The sequence below is a fragment of the Tympanuchus pallidicinctus genome, unplaced genomic scaffold (assembly GCF_026119805.1).
Source record: "Tympanuchus pallidicinctus isolate F22 unplaced genomic scaffold, pur_lepc_1.0 scaffold47, whole genome shotgun sequence".
NCBI classification, from domain to species: Eukaryota; Metazoa; Chordata; class Aves; order Galliformes; family Phasianidae; genus Tympanuchus; species Tympanuchus pallidicinctus.
In genome coordinates, this window is record NW_026294766.1 from 451,224 (window position 1) to 469,644 (window position 18,421).

The following is an 18,421-nucleotide window of genomic DNA, read 5'->3' on the forward strand; positions in this document are numbered from 1 at the left end:
CGCCGCAGTCCTGGTTGTGTTTTCCATTTCAGCTGTGCAACCAAACCATCCATCAATATGGCCTCGCAAAACAGAACAACGCTAACAGTTTTGCAACAGTTTATTAGCAACGTTTGGAGAAAATACAAAATCCTATTTCTGAAATTGTAAGAATGGGTGGACAAAAGGAGCGCGGGGATACAGAGCCAGGGGCCAGGCAGGGAAGGCCTCAGATAAGGAACATTCACATGGCGAAAGAGAAGCAGCCCAGCACGTCTGCTGTGCAGCAGGGTGAGAATACAAGGAGGGACCCAACGATGGCTGTTCCTCACCCCTAACCTTGTGATGCTCAGCCCTGTGGGGACTTCAACTTTCAAGTGATCTCTGTCTGGCTCGGGTGGACAGTAAGCTGTGGGGACAGCACGGAGAGGAACCAGGACACATGCAAGAAGGAAGCCCTGCAGAGGGACATACAAGTGATCCCTGCTGAGGTGGGCTCGAGATGGAGCAGATGCCATGCAAGCTTTTCCCACGTGGGAGCAGAAAGCCAGGAGAGAGCAGCAGCAGAGTTACTCTACATCAGAAGGAAAAAGAGCAAGAAATCCAGAGTGGGCTGCAGGTTTTTGTTCTCCTCCCCAGGTCTGATTGCAAGAAGTCCCAGTGCAGGAAGAGGGCTGCAGAGCTCCTGGTTTGTCCTCTTCCAGGGGAATTTTAGGACTGCTGTTGAGTCAGGACTCTTCACATTATGCTCCTTCCTGAAAAGCTGGAAAGCAGAAATACCCACAAGCCGCCTGCTAAGAGCAGAGGAAGCTGCATAGCCTGTCTGCTAAGGTGTTGCAGAAGTGCCTGCGTGGGTCTGAGTGAGGAAAAATCCCTGTCTGAACTTCTACTTCATGAACTTTTAGGGTGCCTCCCATGCTGTCTTTTCTCCCAACTCCTCCTGCCCAGCAGCTCACAGCCCTTATTTGGTCACTGTAATGTGCTGCAGAAAACAGGGACTCGTGGACTTTGTGCTATCCTTGTAGCATTCCTTATCCCCAAACCATGGTTGTTTTTCCTCGAAGGGAGAGATGAAAAACATCAGTTCTGCTCCTGCATTACCAACAAGGTCAGTACAGCTGCTGAGGGGTTGAAGCATTATTTTTTTATTGACTCTTGTACAGTAACTTTCCTTTTCCTCTGCCCAGCTCGGGGCACAGAACACGTGCAGTGGGAGGATGCAACATGTGAGGGGTAACAGCTGGGGCAGCAGAAGCAGAGGAATGTGCAGCACAGAGCATTCTGGCAGAGCCTTTCTCTAAGACGTGGGGATTGCTAGAGGCAGCCCGGTGACGCACTTGCACCAGCATTCCAGGGAGATTGAAGATACGGGTTCTATCAGCAGGAAGGATCGCTTTCTAAATAAGAGCAAAAGGCCCCTTATCTCCACAAGGAGCTTTATGGCTAGAAATTAGCCAGCCAATCCCCAAACAAGGGAACGTGAGCAAGGGGAAGATGGAAATTTACCTGCGTGTGCTCTGCTATCCCTGTCTGGAGATGGCAGACACCTCTTTGTAGCCAACACCAATGTCACTGCCTCAAGCAACGGGTGTCCACCCCCTGTCTTTGGGTAACGACCACTTAGGACCGTGGATCTCAAGTAACCAAGACACTTTCATGAAGGCATCAGGCCCTTGGGATGGATCACAGCACTTCAGACACTCACATCCCATGTCAGGAAGGCTCTGACACTCAGCCTCTCTCTCTGCTGTTCCCTGCTAACAACTGACCCATGGGATCCCAGCCTACCCACATGAAGAACGCTGACATCCCAGCCTCCCTGGGTTGGGAGATGAGACCACACCAGTGGTCCTACTGTCTGGGAAGGAAAAAAATGCAGCCTCATCCCCTGTACCAGCTGCAAAGGATACAGAATTCCCCCTGCAGAGGCATTTGGAATGCCCCCAAAGAACAACGGGTCCCTTTGAGCCTGGCGGGCTGACTGTGGGACATCCAGACTATGTGATCCCCTGCTCAGTCCTTCTAAGTGCTCGAGCATTTCTCTGCAGAGGCAGTGGGGCTCTGAATGAATGCAGGTGACAAGTGTGGGGATGGTGGGGCGAGGGGGCATTCCCTAGTTTTTGTTTTGTTTTGTTTTTTCCTTTGTTCAGCTGTTTTTCTTGCCAGCATCCTAGCAAAATTCCTTTCCTCTCCTGCTTCAACATCACTTTCCTTTTGCAGAGCTGTTCCCAGCACTTCCAATCCAATGATGTGCAGGCAGCTCTGACAGCCCCTGGGGAAGAGAAAACCTCAGCCTTGTGCCTCCCAGTCTCTGGTTTGGTTTGAGCTCAGTATGAGTGGAGGGAGCAGGAGAGACATCACACTTAAGCCCTGCTTTGCTGTCTGGGTCACAAAGGCTTAACAGCATATATACAAGCTGCATAAAGAAACCCAGGAGCTTTGCTCAGCTGATAGAATGGAGCCTGCTAGTGGGCCAGAAAGGGTGGGTTGTTTTGCTGTCGTTTTTTAAACCCTCTGTTCCTTCAAAGATTTCTTTTAAACATTTGCATCTAGCTAACGAAGAGAAGATACTGCCCTGCTGTGCTCACTCCTGGCTGGAGCCAAAGAACTGGAGTAAGAAGGAGAAGATGTAGATGATGTCCAGGTAGATATTGAGGGCTCCGAAGATGTATTCCTCTGGGCTCAGTGAGTAGCGGCGATTCCCCATCAGCATCTGTGTATCAAAGGCCAGGAACTGTGGGAAAAGAGGAAACTCAGTGGCAGTCATGAGTCGATTTTGCATAGGGAGGCAAAAAGAGCTTTGCTAGGAGCTCTTCAGCAGCTTCACTGTACCCACAAGAGTGCTGCCACTCTTATGGGTCATATCTGCCCTTTAGAGGCTCAAAACTATGCACTGTTGCAACTTTCTCCTTCCTTCTTTTCACTCTCGACAGTCAAACCCTGACCCTTACTCCAGGCTTGCTTCCTTCGTACCTATTCCTAAAGCTCTCCTTCACTTCTCCCACACCAGAGGCATCCCCAAGCAGCAGAGCTAACGCCTTCCAAGCTGCAATCTGAATGAATGGTCAGTTGGCATCCTTGCCCTCCCACCCATCGCTACACCCCAAATCTCCCAGGGCATGGGCAGGCTGAGCTGACAAGCCTGGCACAACTTCTGACTGAAGTTTATAGGGTGATTATAAGATGTTTAGCTTCCTCGTATTTCGCAGAAGAGTCTTTAATCGTGAATCACAGAAGAAATATCCGAGCTCACTTGAAATGACTTTATTAGCTAATAAATTAAATTGCTCAACTGCTTTTATTCACAGCATGCCCAATGGGCACCGCCTCGAGCCTCAAGGCAGCCCTCTTCCTGACCCCCACCTCAAGGTAGAGCCAAGCATCTTCCCAGACAATTCCCACACCCAAATGCAAGCAGGGCACTGCCAGGACATGCTCAGGGAGAGGGCAGCAAGGGAGCAGCCCAAGGAATGAATGGAGCCTGTTCATCTTCAGAGGAACTGCCCCATTTCAGGGCTTTTGCTGCCTGCAGTGAAGCTTCCCAATGCCCGTTGATCCCAACCCATGGCCTCTGACTGCTCTCCTGGAGCTCTGTTTATGAGTGAATGTCATAACCAGACCTTGATCCACTCCAACCCAGCCAGCCCTGCCTTGGCCTTGTACACTTTCGTAGCCTCATTTCACTCCCAGTTTCCCCTCGAGCCCCACACTGGGCCCCTGCTGCTGTGCCAAAGTCTCTCCTCCCACTCTCAATTGCCTTTTGACCTGTCCTTACAATACTTTCTGCTGTTCACACCTACTATTGCACTTGCAGCATGGGTTTGCCCATCACACCATGCTCTGCAACAGCACCATCACGTACACCAACACCTTCCCAGGTCAAAGCTGAAGTCACCGTGCTAATTGCTATTTGTGAGCCATTTGAGGATGTAAAGCTCTCTACAGTCCTTTGATTCACTCTTTTCCCTTCCCTAAGCACCTTTCCAGGCAAAAAAAAAAAAAAACAAAACAAAACAACGAAACACAACAATTATTCCATGTTTGCTTGCTTATATTTCCTGCCAGCACACTCCCAGCCCTGTGCCCAGCACCCCCACTTACCATAGTAAAGATGACGGCACCAAGCAGAGCGTAGATTGCATGGAGCCAGGGCACCTGGAGAAACAAACCCACCAATCAGTGCCTGTGGGAGAACTGGTTAAATGGGACCTGACACAGACATGCAGGGTACGAGCTAAGGAAGGTGCTCTAATAGCCCTGGAACTTGCACCACGTTCAGACCAAATGCAGTGATTGTTTTAGCAAAGAGCAAGTCCCCGTGTCTCAGTTTCCTGCCACACTCTGCCTTGATGTCCATTTGGCTCATGAGCTGCCAAGGCCACATGTTCTGTTTCTACAGATGCTTCAACTCAGTGCCAGCAGACACTTCTTAGAACAACTCTGGTGGAAACACATCCTGCAGCAGCACCAGGAGGTGTTTGCTTATCCAGGCGAGCTGATCCCGTGGGAAGAAACTCCAATTGCTTCCCAGAACCAGACTGAGTTTTGCATGTCAGTGGAAGTAGAATGATATTTGTCTGTTGGAATCACAGAGATTCAATGGGCTGGAGACCCAGTCTCAGCCCTGCTTGCTATGCATGGTAACCCAGTGCACTGCTATTCCATGACAGGTTGCCCACATGGATGGCTGATTCAACCCAGAGATTGCAGCCTGCCCAAGACAGACAAGATCATTACGTGCTGCCTCTAGCTATGCTTATCTTGACAGACTACAAGATAAAGAGCAGTTGTCTCGACGTTGTAATGGCAGCGGATTGGCACTACAAGCTGCTTTACCCTCATGTTGCAGAAGAAAGGAGGTTGATCTGAAGCCAACAAAATGCCAGCTTCCTTGTTTTGGAAACACCAACCTGCTTTCCATCATCAGGTTAAGTCCAAGGCTGACGCTAATGGAGCATCTCCTGTAGGTCTGACTCTTAAAGCATGACCCAGAAACACGTGTAGGGTTTGGAGGGCACTTGAAGGTTGCTGTGAGCAAAGCCAGGTGCTGCTGTCACAGCACCAGGAGGCGTTCCATGTGATTAATGGTGGTACAGAGCCCCACACACACCTTCCTGCTTTCATCAGAACCTTTCAGAATCTGTCAGGCTTTTGCCTGAGTGACAGTTCACCTAATGAAGCGCTCTTGGATGAGGACCAGATGTTCCGTGCTGCCACGCCAAGCTCTTTGCAAGGTGTGGTCCCAGCCAACACCAAGTTCATGCCAGGAGCAGGGATGCACAGAGCCGTGTGCAAGGCTGGAGGGAGGGCTGGACCCACACAAGAGGGACTGGGGGCAAGTGGAGAAGCAATGAGGTGGTGCCTTGTGGTCTGAAGCACCCTCCAGAGGGGCTTCTTTCTATAGGAAAGATGCAAGCTTCAAGACAAAATGCAAGACTCTGTCCTATACTGTGTGGCTACAGCCAGGCCTGGACAGACAGCCTCCCAGCTGCATGCATCCAGAGTCTAAGTTCTTCCTAAATTTGGGTTAGGAGCCCACTTGGTTTGGGGCAACCCGACACAAACACTCTCACCACCCTGATTTTAGTGAAGGGGAAACTGAGGCACAAGCAGGTGATGCCATCTGGTCACTGTGCAGCTCCAGGAACAGAAGCAAACTTCCTCCAGCCCCAGGCCAGTGCTGTCCCACAACCCGATATCTGATTGTACAAGCAGGCAGCAGCCATGTGAAGTTTTTGGGGTTTTTTGTGTTTTTTTTTTTTTGTTTGTTTGTTTGTTTTTGCTTCTGTTGGTGTTCCTGTGCATTTTCAGAGTAGAGTGGGACACCTCTCTGAAACCAAGCCCCAGGACTTGATGCTGAGCACCTCCCAGCCTTGCAGCAGAAATGGGGGAACTGGAAAGCGGAACGTGTCTCTTTACTCACATATTTGTAGGGCAGAATCACAGCCAGGATGATGCCACCGAAGAAGAGCACCATGAGCATCACAAAGAGGACGCCCTGGTAGGAGGTGAAGTCAAACTGCAGAGGCAAAGAGAAGCATTACAAGGGCAGGTAATGGAGCAGGGGGCATCGAGGGGATCCAAACACCATACCTGCAGGCAGGGACCCCCCAGCACTACTCCTATGTTCTGCTGGAGGAAATTGCTTCATCTGTACCCCAAGTCCTACAGCCCAGCACCCACATGACTGTGTGGCAGAGCCAAACGCTCACCATACCCCTCTTGTTTCTGTGCAGAAGAACCCAGAACCTATCACATCCCAAACATCCAAAAGTCCTTCCTGCATATTTGTGCCAGTGCCTTCCAGCATCCCAACCTAACCCTAAAAACCAAATCAAAACAAAAATTACAACAAGCTTCCTCCATACATTCGCATCTTCTCATCCCTTCTATACCCCTGACCCATCCCTCATCCCAGCATCTGCCATAACCTCCACTTTTGCACCCCAGCATCACTCAGATTGCTCCTACAGACCTGCTCCCCTCCACTCCTCACCCAGAGGGACTGACCTTGGTTTGGAAGCTGAAGATGGTGACAGACAGACACACCAAGGCAGTGATCCCCAGGCACAGAAGAACTGACTTGGTGTCATAATAACTGCAAAATTAACAGCAAAACCAATTTTCTGGTGAGGTTTCCACAGGTATGGGGGGAAGGAGAGGTGGAGACAGGCAGCAGCCCAGTGGGAGCGCATAGGCAACACAAATCTCGGGGGCACAGCCTGCACCAACCATACCAACACTCCTCAGGGTCAAAAGGAAAGATAGAAAACACTGAGAAAGACCCAGATGGGTTTTTCCTCCTGCTTTAAATAGAAAGGATGAAGGTAGGCAGGAGGGGGCATATCTGTGCCTCCTGAGAGCTCAGGAGTAGTTAAGATGGGACTGAGTATAGAAATCTCTCTGTGCATGGACAGATGGAGAAGGGGAGGATTCAAACTGGGAGGTAATAAAAATAGAGTGACAAACGTCACCGCAGCACAAAGAGAAGTCAGAAAGCTGCAAAAAGCCACTGTTACGTGCCTGCAACAAGGGGTTGAGCACCGATAATCTGCAGGGTGGGATCTGAGCAGCTAGAAAGACTACATAGTGATATATATATTATATATGTCTGTATCATAAAGAATGTGTATTTTTGTGTTTGATGCTGCCTTGGTTCCAGCACCATGCTCAGCCCTAAGAGCTGATGCTCCTGCTCATCCCTCCAGTTTCATTACAGAGCACTATCTCTGCTACTCTCCCCTGTTTTCTGGTATTTTCCCTCAGCTGCTGAATCCATTGATTTCTTTGTCTGCTGCACAGATCCATCAACGCCCACTGCCTCATCGCCAGGGCCCCATGTGAACCAGAGCTGATCTGAGCAGAGCGTATCAGCAAAAACAAGCAAGAGGGAGCACAAACCAAAACAACTTTGTTTCTTGTCTCACTCCAGCCCAGTCTGCTCGTTGCAAAGGGTGAGATCAACCTATGGCAGTGCCCTATAGCCCAGCCATGCAGGCAGGGGGCTCTCCAGTGCTCTCCTATAGAGTTTAGCACAGTCAGGAATTACCCTGTGCTGCCCCAGCAGTGGAGAAAAAGGGGTTAGCACCTCTTCATGTAGAGTTTCCTTGAGGGGAAAAAAAAATAATAATAAAAGGGGGTATCTTGGTGTTTTCAGAGGGAAAGTTTCTGCTTCAGGTGTCTGCTGGGGCAGATGCCCAGGGCTTGGGTGGCCCTTGTGGTTCAGAAGGGAGGAAAGGTCACGCATGGGATCAGGACAGCTCCAGGACAGTGTGCTCAACCCACCTGGAAAGCATCCCTGTGAGATAAGCCATGGAGAGGGTCTGGGAGGAGAGAGAACAGCATTATTCTTGTGTTCACATCCCAAGGAGACACTGAGCAGATAGAGCACCTGAACTGCAGCAACAGCGATAACCACAAGGGCAGTGCAACCTCAAACAGATGCCCAAGAGAAGCATTTTTGCATAGTTCCAAACAGATCAATGATGAATGTCCGTGGGAATGGGTTAAAATGAATGAGAGCAATCCCACCTTCCCCCCTCCTGCACAGGACTGTCCCACTCCCGTGACCATGCAGCCTCCGCAGGCATTTGGCTTTTAACAGAGGCTCCCTTCTTCCCTTCTTATCACATTCTAGTTCAATTACAGCTCCTCAGCCCCGAGTGCAGGGCAATCAGAGGATGGAATTCCTGCAGGAATTCAGAGCAGGGCCTTTTCTTTCCTGCCTGGAGCTCTTGTGAAGCTCGCAGTGGTCAGAGCAGACACCATTCAGATGTACTTACAAAGATGCTCAGCAGAATCAGGTTCCATGGGAAATACCTCCTGCAAGCGAAGAAACGGGCTGGTCAGTGGGATGCAATCAGATGTGCCGTGTAATTAATGTAATTAATAGCCTATAAGTAAGTGGCAGGGCAGAACAGAGGAAGACACTCATTCCAGTGGGGGTGGGGAATGGATATGTATTCCAGAGCCAGAAGGGCATTAATGCCCTTCTGTTATCCCAGCAGAGCAAATAGGGGGTCAAAAAGCAGATGGCTCCCTGCAGTATTTAACAATGAGCATACAGAGCAATACAGCAGCTCATCTGGGGCTGCAACTCATCTCCCACCCCCAACAGCAACAAGAAACTGCACCAGGCCTGGAAACACAGCCCCGTCCCATCTCTGCAATGCTGTTGGTCATGTTTGAAGCAAGATAACATTCATCCTTCACTGCATTGCATTGTTCTAAACCCAGAAAGAAAACATTTTACCTGGGCCCAGAGCAACAAGCAAGAATCAGGTAGGTCACAAAGAAAACAGCACTGCAAAGAGAAAAAGAGCAGATCAAAGGGTGAAAACACAAGCACTGCGTGCTGATGCAAGAGAGGAGCTTGCAGGTGACAAGTCTTAATGCTCCACTGCACTTCTCAAATGCAGCACAGTGCCAAAGTTGAGGCTGGGGCTGAGGCTGTTTGCTGCCCCAAGCTTCCTGCTTTACACCCATCGCTGAGGTGGGACAGGGCACCCACCCTTGAAAAAACCCTGAAGGATGGTTCAGAGCAGAGTCAATGGAGCACCCAAAGGCGTTTGTTATGGACACCTCCCCACTGCTTGTGGAGCTTGGATGGATGCAGCCAGGTTGTGCCCCTCGTTTCGATCACCTGCCCTGCTCGGTGGGACCAGGTCACCAGAGGGACATTTCTGCAGCTCTTCCCCCCAGCCCTATGAATTCTGCTTTAAGCAGCTTGCTTAAGGACAGTGGGATGCTCTGTGCTGGAGAAGGGACGTGACCTCCACCCTTCAGCAAAGCAGCAATCCCTGAGCAGAGGGATGGTCCCTGTGCCCCGCTGTCATGCTGCAGTGTTTTTCCACCACGCTGATGGGGTCCGGCGCAGTGGGAACCTGCTCACCTGCTTTCACCCTCGTGCCTGGGGGAAAGCAGCTTCCAAGCATGCCGATGGCAGCACGATAGCCACTCACCTTCGGTCTAATAAATGAACGTGACGGCAAAGGCCACGGGCCATGATAAATGCACCAGAGATAAACCTGAGCTGAGCTCTCCCGCAGGGAAACCAGGAAAGTGCTCACACTGGGAGCAGAGAGCGAGCTCTGCTGCTGTCCATCTGCTTTGCATCCCCCTGCACTCATCATCTGCTCCTGCATTATTCCTTCAGCAGTGAGAATACACCCTGGGGCATCCACTTGTACTGTGAAGGTGCAGGTGATGTCTGTGCATGAAGGAGAGCCAACCAGGACAAGGACCTGGAAATGTGGGGAGTGGGGGAGAAAGGTGGGCTTGCTGAAGGGGGCAGACCAAAATGAAATCTCTCTACCTGTCCCCAGATGCATTTGCTTCTCCTGAAGGCCAGGAGGCAGATGCCCACTGCTGAGAAGGCTGCAGGTGTGCCCAAAAGGAAAACCAAGCCCAAGTTCTGCTCAGGTCTTGTCTCTCTGCAAGACAGCACAGCTCTCCAACCTATCAGTAGGTCAGGAAGGAGCAAATTTTCCTCTAAGGTCAATGCTGGTGCCAGTTTCCTCCCATCACTGCTATTTTGGAGCTGTTTTCTAAGTTATACAAGCAGGCATCTCATCTCCAGGCTTGGACACATTCTGTGATTTGGGTGTAACTAATTAAAGACAGGTTCACAGAACATCATGCATGGGCAATTGCATCACACTCTCTGTCTGCTTAATGAACAGCATTAACACACACAGCAACCAGAAAACAGCACCACAGCAAATGTATTAAAGCACGGGGTGCAGCCAAACTCCTTCCTCTCTGACCTTTGGGACCAGGCTTGCTTAATGAATGGAGCCCCAAATTCCAAGCACTGAAAGCTGCTTTGTGATGGCAACCTCAGCATGATTGCCACCCCCCTGCCCTCCTCCCAGTGCACACACAGGCAGGGCCAGGAGACCACAATGTCTCCAAATGCCCAGATCAACACTGCCTGCATCCTTCCCCATCTCTTGGATATCCAGACATGGGACATAAACCCAGGCATCCTCCTTGCTGTCGATGAGAGGATCCAAAAATTGGTTGGACTGGATGATCTTAGCCGTAATCTTTCCTAACCCTAATGATTCCATGAAAATTAAGCCTTTAAGGCACCCGCTGCATTCTGTCAGCTCTCCAACTGCTTTTCTGCAGTGTTTACGTGGGAGCTCCCCAGTTCTACTGGATTTGCTCTACAAGCAATACTCACGTATTTACTTTGATGCTGGTTTGTAGGGTGGCAAGCCCTCTTTTAGGAAGAATTAGGAGGTATCCAGTCTATCTCATGACTTAGGCTCCTTTAGGTGAGGCTTCTCATTTCTATTTTCACCTACCCATGACTTTCCCTGTCTCCCCCTGCACACACATTAAAGCAATTACAGAACCACAGGGGTTGGGAGGGACCTCTGGGGATCAGCAAGTCCTTATACACAAAACACAGGAGTGTTTGCAAAGCATCTCCACACCACCACAGCCACGTCCAGAGCTGTTTGGCACATGCATGGCCATAGAGAGGACAGATACTCACTAGGAAGCCCAGTACCAACCAGAGTGCACCTGGACGTACCCCTTGACTGGCTCGCTGCAAAACAGAAAGGAACACTGAGCAGAGGGCATTGAAATGCCAATCACTTCACAGCTTACTGCTGAATTAAACCTGGGAATGCTCACGGGGTGACACAGCAGGAGCTATGCACAAAAACACAGCGGGCTCTACCCACAGTGAGCAAACAGAAAGCAATCCAAGCTGTCACAGCAAGGAGACAGCCCTGCTGCTATCAGTGACCCCAGGCTTGTGGTGTTGCTGAGATGTGATGGAGGAGGTCATCTCCTCAGGCTGACAGTGATCCATTATTCATTCCACTGGCAATGTGAGCTGCAATGCCCAGGATGCTCAGTCACCCGAGCTGGAGAGCTGTGGGGTGTCTGCCTGCTTCTGCAGGAGCATTAGGATGGAGTCTGATAGTGCTGATAACTCCGAGGGAGGAATGAAACAGGGACAGAGCAGCAGCAGCTGCTGAATGTGAGGATAAGAATCCCCATCTCTGCTGGGATTGGCACCCAAAGGGGCAATGCATCATTCAGGGGGCATCCAGAAGGGACACCCACCCAGCAGAAGGACCCCGTGGGGGCCCTTAGTCTTAGAGTACATGGAATAAGCGTTCGCATATCTAAATAAAAAATAACCCAGAATAACAAGTAGTACAGATCACAGACAGGAAAAAACACCACTGCAACACAGAGACCTACCAGAAGGTGAAGAAAGCAACGATGACAAGAGTCACCAGGAGCTGGACCATCAGGATGGCATAAACCTGCAATAAGAGGCACCCATAGGAGACCCACTGCATGCTCCTGGGGGGCCACAGCCACTGCAGCCAGGTCCCAGAGAGCAGAGCAGGGCTCACGACCCTGCAGGAGGCTTAGTAGAGGGACAGGGACACAGCTCCAGCTCTTACCTTCCTGATGAACACTCTGCGCACGTTCCGATCATCCCAGCTGAAGGATGTGAGCATCTCTGTGTCTCCAGGGTATGCCCCGCTGCCATAGCTGGGGCTCGTGCCTGAAGGAAAGGCAGAGATCAGCCCCATCCAGCTTTAACCTTGTGTCCTCGGCGACTGATTTCAGCTCAGGAAGACCCAAAGTGCAGGAACTGTAATGCAGAGCTGCGCATCGTGCAAGGATCATCTCCAAGGATGAGAAATGGGATGACCTTCCACAAACCCCAGCTCAACAAGGACACCAGGGTTGATCCCTATCTACAAGAATAGGGCATCTCTAGAGGTAATTAGAGGGCTCATGCTGTTTTCCTCATTCACCTTCTGCTGAATATTAAAATATTCCCAAGAGGAGCTGTGACTCAGCACCTCCGTCATTCCCGTCTGGAGCCCCAGTGCAGGAGGATTCCCTCTCAGCTCTGTAATTGCCTAAGCTCAGGTTGTGGCTGCATCAGTTCTTATGCCAACACAATGTTCTTCCCTCTGAGAGCAGCTCATTTCAGCTTCATCCTTACATCCAATTTCTATCCACGGAGTCAGAATCATTTAGCAGCAGGAGGGAAACACCAGCAGTGCAACCTTTGCTGAGCACCTCCAAAATTTCCACACCTCTGCACTGCCCCTGTTGCTACTGGAGCTTCTTCCACTCAAGAAAAACAACACAAAACACATATACCAAACCCACTGCAGCCTTCACACATCATCTCTCCACACTACTTCTCTTCCAAAAACCCCCATCTGTGTTTCTAACCATCTGCAAGCTGGCTTTCCTATGGGAACAGAGCTGATGACATGACATGTGCTGTACGTTCCCATCTCTGCCTGTTTGGCAGATGCCTCTGCTCCTCCTCAGAGCTTCACAGCTCATTGATAGTCAGCTCCTTTGGGCAGGTGGAGGGAAGACCCACGAAGACACCAAGGAGCACTGCAGTAAAGCCCAATTTAGAGCCCTAGCTCTGAATTTCTTCTGTTTTACTGGCCAAAGGCTGTCTGCTCTTATTGCAGAAGCCTCATCTCCAGATGCCCCTGGCAGCAAATAAATCCCTTGTGCTCTCTTGGTGCTTAACGAACCCCTTGTGCCTTTTTCCCCAGAAGGAACGTGCTCCTCCGTGCATCCTATTTCTGCACGGTCCGTTGTCACAGAGCACCTGAGGTCTGTGTCCCCGGGGCACCGCTGTGCCTCCTGCATCACAGCAATCACAGCATCCAGCACCACATCGCACCTCAGTGCCTCCGAGGAATGGAGGGCTTTCCTCCTGCCCAGAAGCATCCCCAGCACCAGCCACCTCCCAACCACGGCCCCCTTTGAGGCACAGTGTCCCCACATCTTGGGACTCCAGACAGCAGCCCTAAAGCCACGTGTCACTGCATTGTAGCCTCATATGAGCCATTAAGCAGAGCCCCATTGCATCCCCCCCTCTGAGACCCACAGCATGGGAGCAAGGAGAGAATGTGAAATCAGAGAGAAACAATAGCAGGGATGAGTGCGGGGTGCACAGGGAAGAGCTGCAGAGGGAAAACCCAGTCAGGAGTGTCAGGATGGAGCAAGGGATGACGCAGCACCAAAATGAGTCCTCTGGGAGCCCCAGAATGCTGGCACCCCAACCCATTTGGGCTTCACTCATCCTAATCCATCACAACAGCAGGAAGACCCAGATGGTGGTTACAGCCAGCTGCGAGGTTATCTATCCTCTTTTTCTGACCCCTAAAGGCAGGCATGAATGGAAAAAGACTGTGAAACCTCCAGGCCATGCAGGCACACGCACCTCAGCTTAGCTTGCTCTGCCCCCTAACCCTACAGCTCTCCACCCCCACAGCTGTGACCATCCCTGCTGGCTGGAATGGGCCAAAGAAAAACAGAGGAAAAGGATGGAGTGGAGAAAGAGGACTCAGGACCCCTTAACTGCAGTCCCTTTGGTGTTCCTTGCAACTCCAGCCATGCTGATGGAGCAGTTGCCCCCCCAGCAGCTTTTCTCCCGCTCTGCAGCCAGCAGCCACCTCCTGCACCTCCAGCTCATAGCCACAGGCAGACTTTGCTTGTCACAACCCCTGCAGAGGGGAAGAAAAGCTGTTTGTTCACCCAGGGCTGCCCTCACCGCCCTGCAGATCAACGCTGCAGCCCTGGATTGCAGTGGCGTTTCCACCTCTGCTGGCTCTGAGTGCTTCCCTGCAGCCACGGGGCATCACTGATGTCATAGTTTTGCACATTCAGCTGCTTCTCTGACAGAAGGAGATGGAAGAGGTGGGAGGAGGATGAAGCTGCATCACACCAGGGTAGCCCCAGCCCCGGGAGGTGATATTGCCCTGTGCAGCAAACTGGGATTTCCTCATCCCTATATTGGAGAGGAGCAGAGCACTGGGGTTAGTCCCATGTATGGGAAGAAGGCAGTGTATTTGAGGCACTGGGCAAGCCAGATTCTTTTCCCCACTAATTCAAGTATTTTTATATCTTTAATATATTTTTCTATAGTAAATACAGAAATATTTAACATGCTTTCCTACATTTTCTATAGCTAATAGCCATAACTCTATGAGCATCTCTACCACAGATGACACCAGCTCCCCCCCATCCCTGGCTCCTCTCCTCTCTACAAACCTGGGGAGAAACTCTGCACCCCCCTCCCAACGTGGGTACTCACTGGGGTCGACATAAGCCCAGCTGGGGTGCAATGGGACGGATGGAGGAGGAGGGTAAGCGCCCATCTTCACCCCCTCTCCTGCTGTCGCCTCCTCATAGGTTGGAGGGGCTGGGGGGGCCGTGGCATTGGCATTGTCCTTCTTCTCCCCCTGCCCCTCAGGGTTTGGAGGTTTGTTGTTCACTGAGAGCTGCACAGGAAGGGGGGAGGGGGGGGAAGGAAAAAAAAAGAAAAACAAAGATTAGACTACAAAATGGCACAGAAATTACCTTTCAGTGTGAAATCAGAAGGGCAGAAGTGGAGGTCTGGAGCTCCATGGTTTAGTCCCAAATTGCAGAGAAAGGTGACCCAGCAGCCCCCCAGCGAAGTGCATCCTCTGATTGAGAGAGAAATCGGAGGATACAACATGACAAAGGGTATGAAAAGCTGCAGATAAAAACTGGGGCTGAGGCTGCACAGTTGTGCCTCAGCTCTGGCACAGAAAAGCATCCAGGTCTTTTTTTTTTTTTTTGCTTTTTAGCCCACTCCTTTCTGAGCTCTCTCTGCCTCAGAACAAAAACTTTCAGTTTCTAGACAAGAAACACCCTCAGCTCTTCCATTTTCACTGGTACCCCCACTTTGGGCAGTTTCCCCCATCCCCAGTGAAGCGTTGTGATTTAGGCCTCCAGCATTTACCTCTGCCTGCACCAAAGATGCACCTTTGCTCACCCAAAGATGCACAATCTGAAGATGCACCAAATGGATTTGGGAACCAGCATAGCCGGAATAGGAAATCCCAGCAAACAGCCAACCTCAGACCACCTGAGAACAGCATCCATTTAACCTTCCAGCAATATCTCTGTTGTCCCAGAATGAGCCATGAACCTGGTGTCCTGCTCCTGCTGCCAACGTAGGCGCTAGCTCAGCATCAGGGACCCCATGGGCCACAGGGATGTGGGGCTGGAAGCCCCAAGAAAGAAGCAGAACAGTGAACTGGTACCGAGACAGACAGCACAGTTCCTGCAAAAAGGTCTTTAATTAAAGCCAACCCTTAGAAATAAGGCTAGATGCCACACTTGGACACAGACACATCTGCTTTGGGATGAGAGCGTGCTACATCCTCTGCTCTGCCCTCGATGGTGGCCAGGACCATGCAGACCTCCCCGAGATGCCCGAGGAGAAATGCAGGGCCAGCACCGCATCCAGGCAGCCTCCAGCATCGTTGCCATGGCAATGGTGCACTGTGCTGGCAGAGGATGCAAACCAATCCCCCCCCCTCCCCAGGATCAGAGCATCAGTGAACCCCAAAACACAGAACTCCCTGCATTAGGAGATGCAGCGCTAAGGAGTGATGGGAAAGCATGAGCACCCCGATATCCAGGATGGGGAGGCAAGAAATGGCCACGGATGGGCTGAGCCCCACATCCAGCACCACGAGAAACAGCACCAGCTCCACAATGACTGCTCCATCACCTTCCTCTGCCAAAACACCACTGTCACAGGCACCTCCAAACCAGGCTTTGCTCAGACAATCCAGTTACCCTCCCCCCCCCACCCCCACCCCCTGCAGCAGCTTCTTTATCCCTTAAACCCTCTCCATCCAACCCATTCCCCCCACTCCCACCTACCAAACCATGCAATAATTACGCATGCATGACGACTCACCAGCCCAGCGTTGACCTCCCACCTACCTTGCCCTGGGTCATGGCACCTCACTAAGGTGCTGCCAGACCCAGAGGGAAGGGATAGAGCCCCGCACTGAGCCCCTTCTGCTCCCTCTCCGAGTGATTTGGGGCTGCCTGCAGCCGCTGCAGCTCACACTGATGCCTTCACCTTCTAGCAATATCCACGGAGCAATGGGAGCTGGAGAGAGGACTGTACCATTCCCAGCCTGCAGCACAGGGGGAAGCTGGGAAAGAAACAGCTCAAAATGAGGGCAAGCACTCACTGGCAAGCGAGGGGGGGATGCACACCAGAGAGGATGCGTGCGGAGGCAGCAGTTGGGTGGGAAGCAGCTGCCTCAGAGATGCTGAACTCGGGGCAGGTATTGCAGAGGAGAGGGAGATGCAAAGGATGCTGTGTTGCTGCAGCATCACTGCTGTGTGCCAGCCTCCAACTACGGGCTGAGGAGCAACAGCCAATGGGCCCTGCTGTATCCAGGTATGGGGCAGCAATGGGGCAGAGGAACGCCAGAGTTGATCTCTCCATCACAAGAGCAGCAGGAAGGAACGGTGCACAGCCCTGGGTCCCTCCCTGGCCCTTCGTAGGCTTTGCACAGAGCAGGGCAGAGGCTCGTTCCCCCCCTTGCATTGCCCTCTTCAGGGGGCTGGAGGTGTCCCGTGTGTGTGCATCAGCCCCACACAGCCCCCACCACTGATAAATATTATTTCTATATCCCATCCATGAATGAAGGAGGTAAATGGGGTGCCCGGCTCCCATCACATCAAAAGCAAAGGGCACTGAGCAAGAGAGATTTCCTTTCTTTGGAAGGGGTTGATGGAAGGGTTAAAAGAAAAGCATGAGCTGGAAGTGAAGGAATGCGGCCCAGCAATGTACAGCTGGCACCCATACAGACCAGCCCAATCAGCTACTCAATCACATTACCGCAAAGACTGCAAAAACTTGTCAGGATCATTCAGAATCAATTAAGTGCCCGTTAACCACAAGCTCCTCAAGGGCTTTCTTTCTGCTGGGGTTGAGCAGAGGCATAGAATTGGGCAGGTCCAAAGCTAGGGCTGGAAACCTGAGCCAGAGGGGTCAGGACTGTGCTGCTGCAGCTGAGCATGAGGAAGCGGTGATGCTCAGCTCAGTGACATCACCCTCAGTCCCCATCCAAGATCTGGGGACAGAGCCTCCAGGTGACAGGTGGTGAGAAAGCAGATGCAGGTTTTCTTAATGGACCCCAGAGGGGTTCACCAGCTGCAGCCCCCAGCCCAGGCAGATTCCTCCATGGGGCACCACACACTCCATCCCAACCTGAGAATGCTTCACAGCACTGAGGCTGGAGGAAGAAAAGCTCTCAGCAGAAAAAAAAACCAGATGGCGTTGCCCACAACAACAGCCTCCCACTAAATAAAAAGCAGCAGGGAATGGAACCAGCCCCCTCCATTGCCCATTGTCTAAAAGGGCCATTCCCACCCCAGAGCTCAGTCTTCCCTCATGGCACAGCCCCAGAACCAATCTGACACCAGCAAGAGTTGTTGTCACTGGGCTCTGAAATCCATCGTGCCTTATTCCAACCACAAAATGAGCTGGGGGAGCCTACAGGCTGCAAGGCTTCAAGTGACTCCATTTCTACCACAAAATAGCAGAGGAAAAGCAAATCCCTTCAGCCTTCATGGGAAGCATCCTCCTCCTCCAGAATGAGCTGCTCCCAACTTGATTCCTTGCTTTCCAAGTTGGAAGGGCTCAAACACAGCAAAGTCCCACCATGAAGGTTATTTTTTATTTTCTCTAAATATTTGCCATTCCCCACTCTCACAGATTCATCAGGAGGATAAATGCAAACAAGGCTTACAGGTGTCAAGCACAGCATCCCTGCAACTGCTCAGCATCCTCAGCATCGTTCTGCAGCTCCCCACCAAGTGCTGGTCCAGCACTGAGCCACACGAGGCAGCTGTTTTCCTGCACACACGCAGCTTTCAGGCTCTATAATAACAACACAAAAATGTATCTGTCAAGGTCACACCCCGCCAAATCCACAAGGGATTCTGCAGGGATTACAATAACTTCGCTGAACACTCAACCGCATCAAAAACAGTGCGAAGAAAACCAGATGGGATAATTATGGGATCTGCTGCATCAACACACACGATGGCACACCCAGGAGCAAGTGTGTTTTCTCCTATTCCC

General features: G+C 51.4%; 1 protein-coding gene across 1 annotated transcript; it reads right to left on the bottom strand.

The window, feature by feature from the left end:
* Positions 1–82: 82 nt before the first annotated feature.
* Positions 83–16,642, bottom strand: FAIM2 (Fas apoptotic inhibitory molecule 2). Its single transcript, XM_052702910.1, has 12 exons — positions 16,261–16,642; positions 14,594–14,780; positions 11,916–12,019; positions 11,707–11,771; positions 10,985–11,038; positions 8,732–8,782; positions 8,262–8,301; positions 7,765–7,802; positions 6,490–6,577; positions 5,903–5,998; positions 4,081–4,134; positions 83–2,713 (listed from the first exon to the last, which is right to left on the bottom strand). Exons 1-12 carry the CDS (start codon positions 16,273–16,275, stop codon positions 2,564–2,566), a joined length of 942 nt encoding a protein of 313 aa, XP_052558870.1. The 5' UTR covers positions 16,276–16,642; the 3' UTR covers positions 83–2,563.
* Between the last annotated feature and the right edge of the window lie 1,779 nt (positions 16,643–18,421).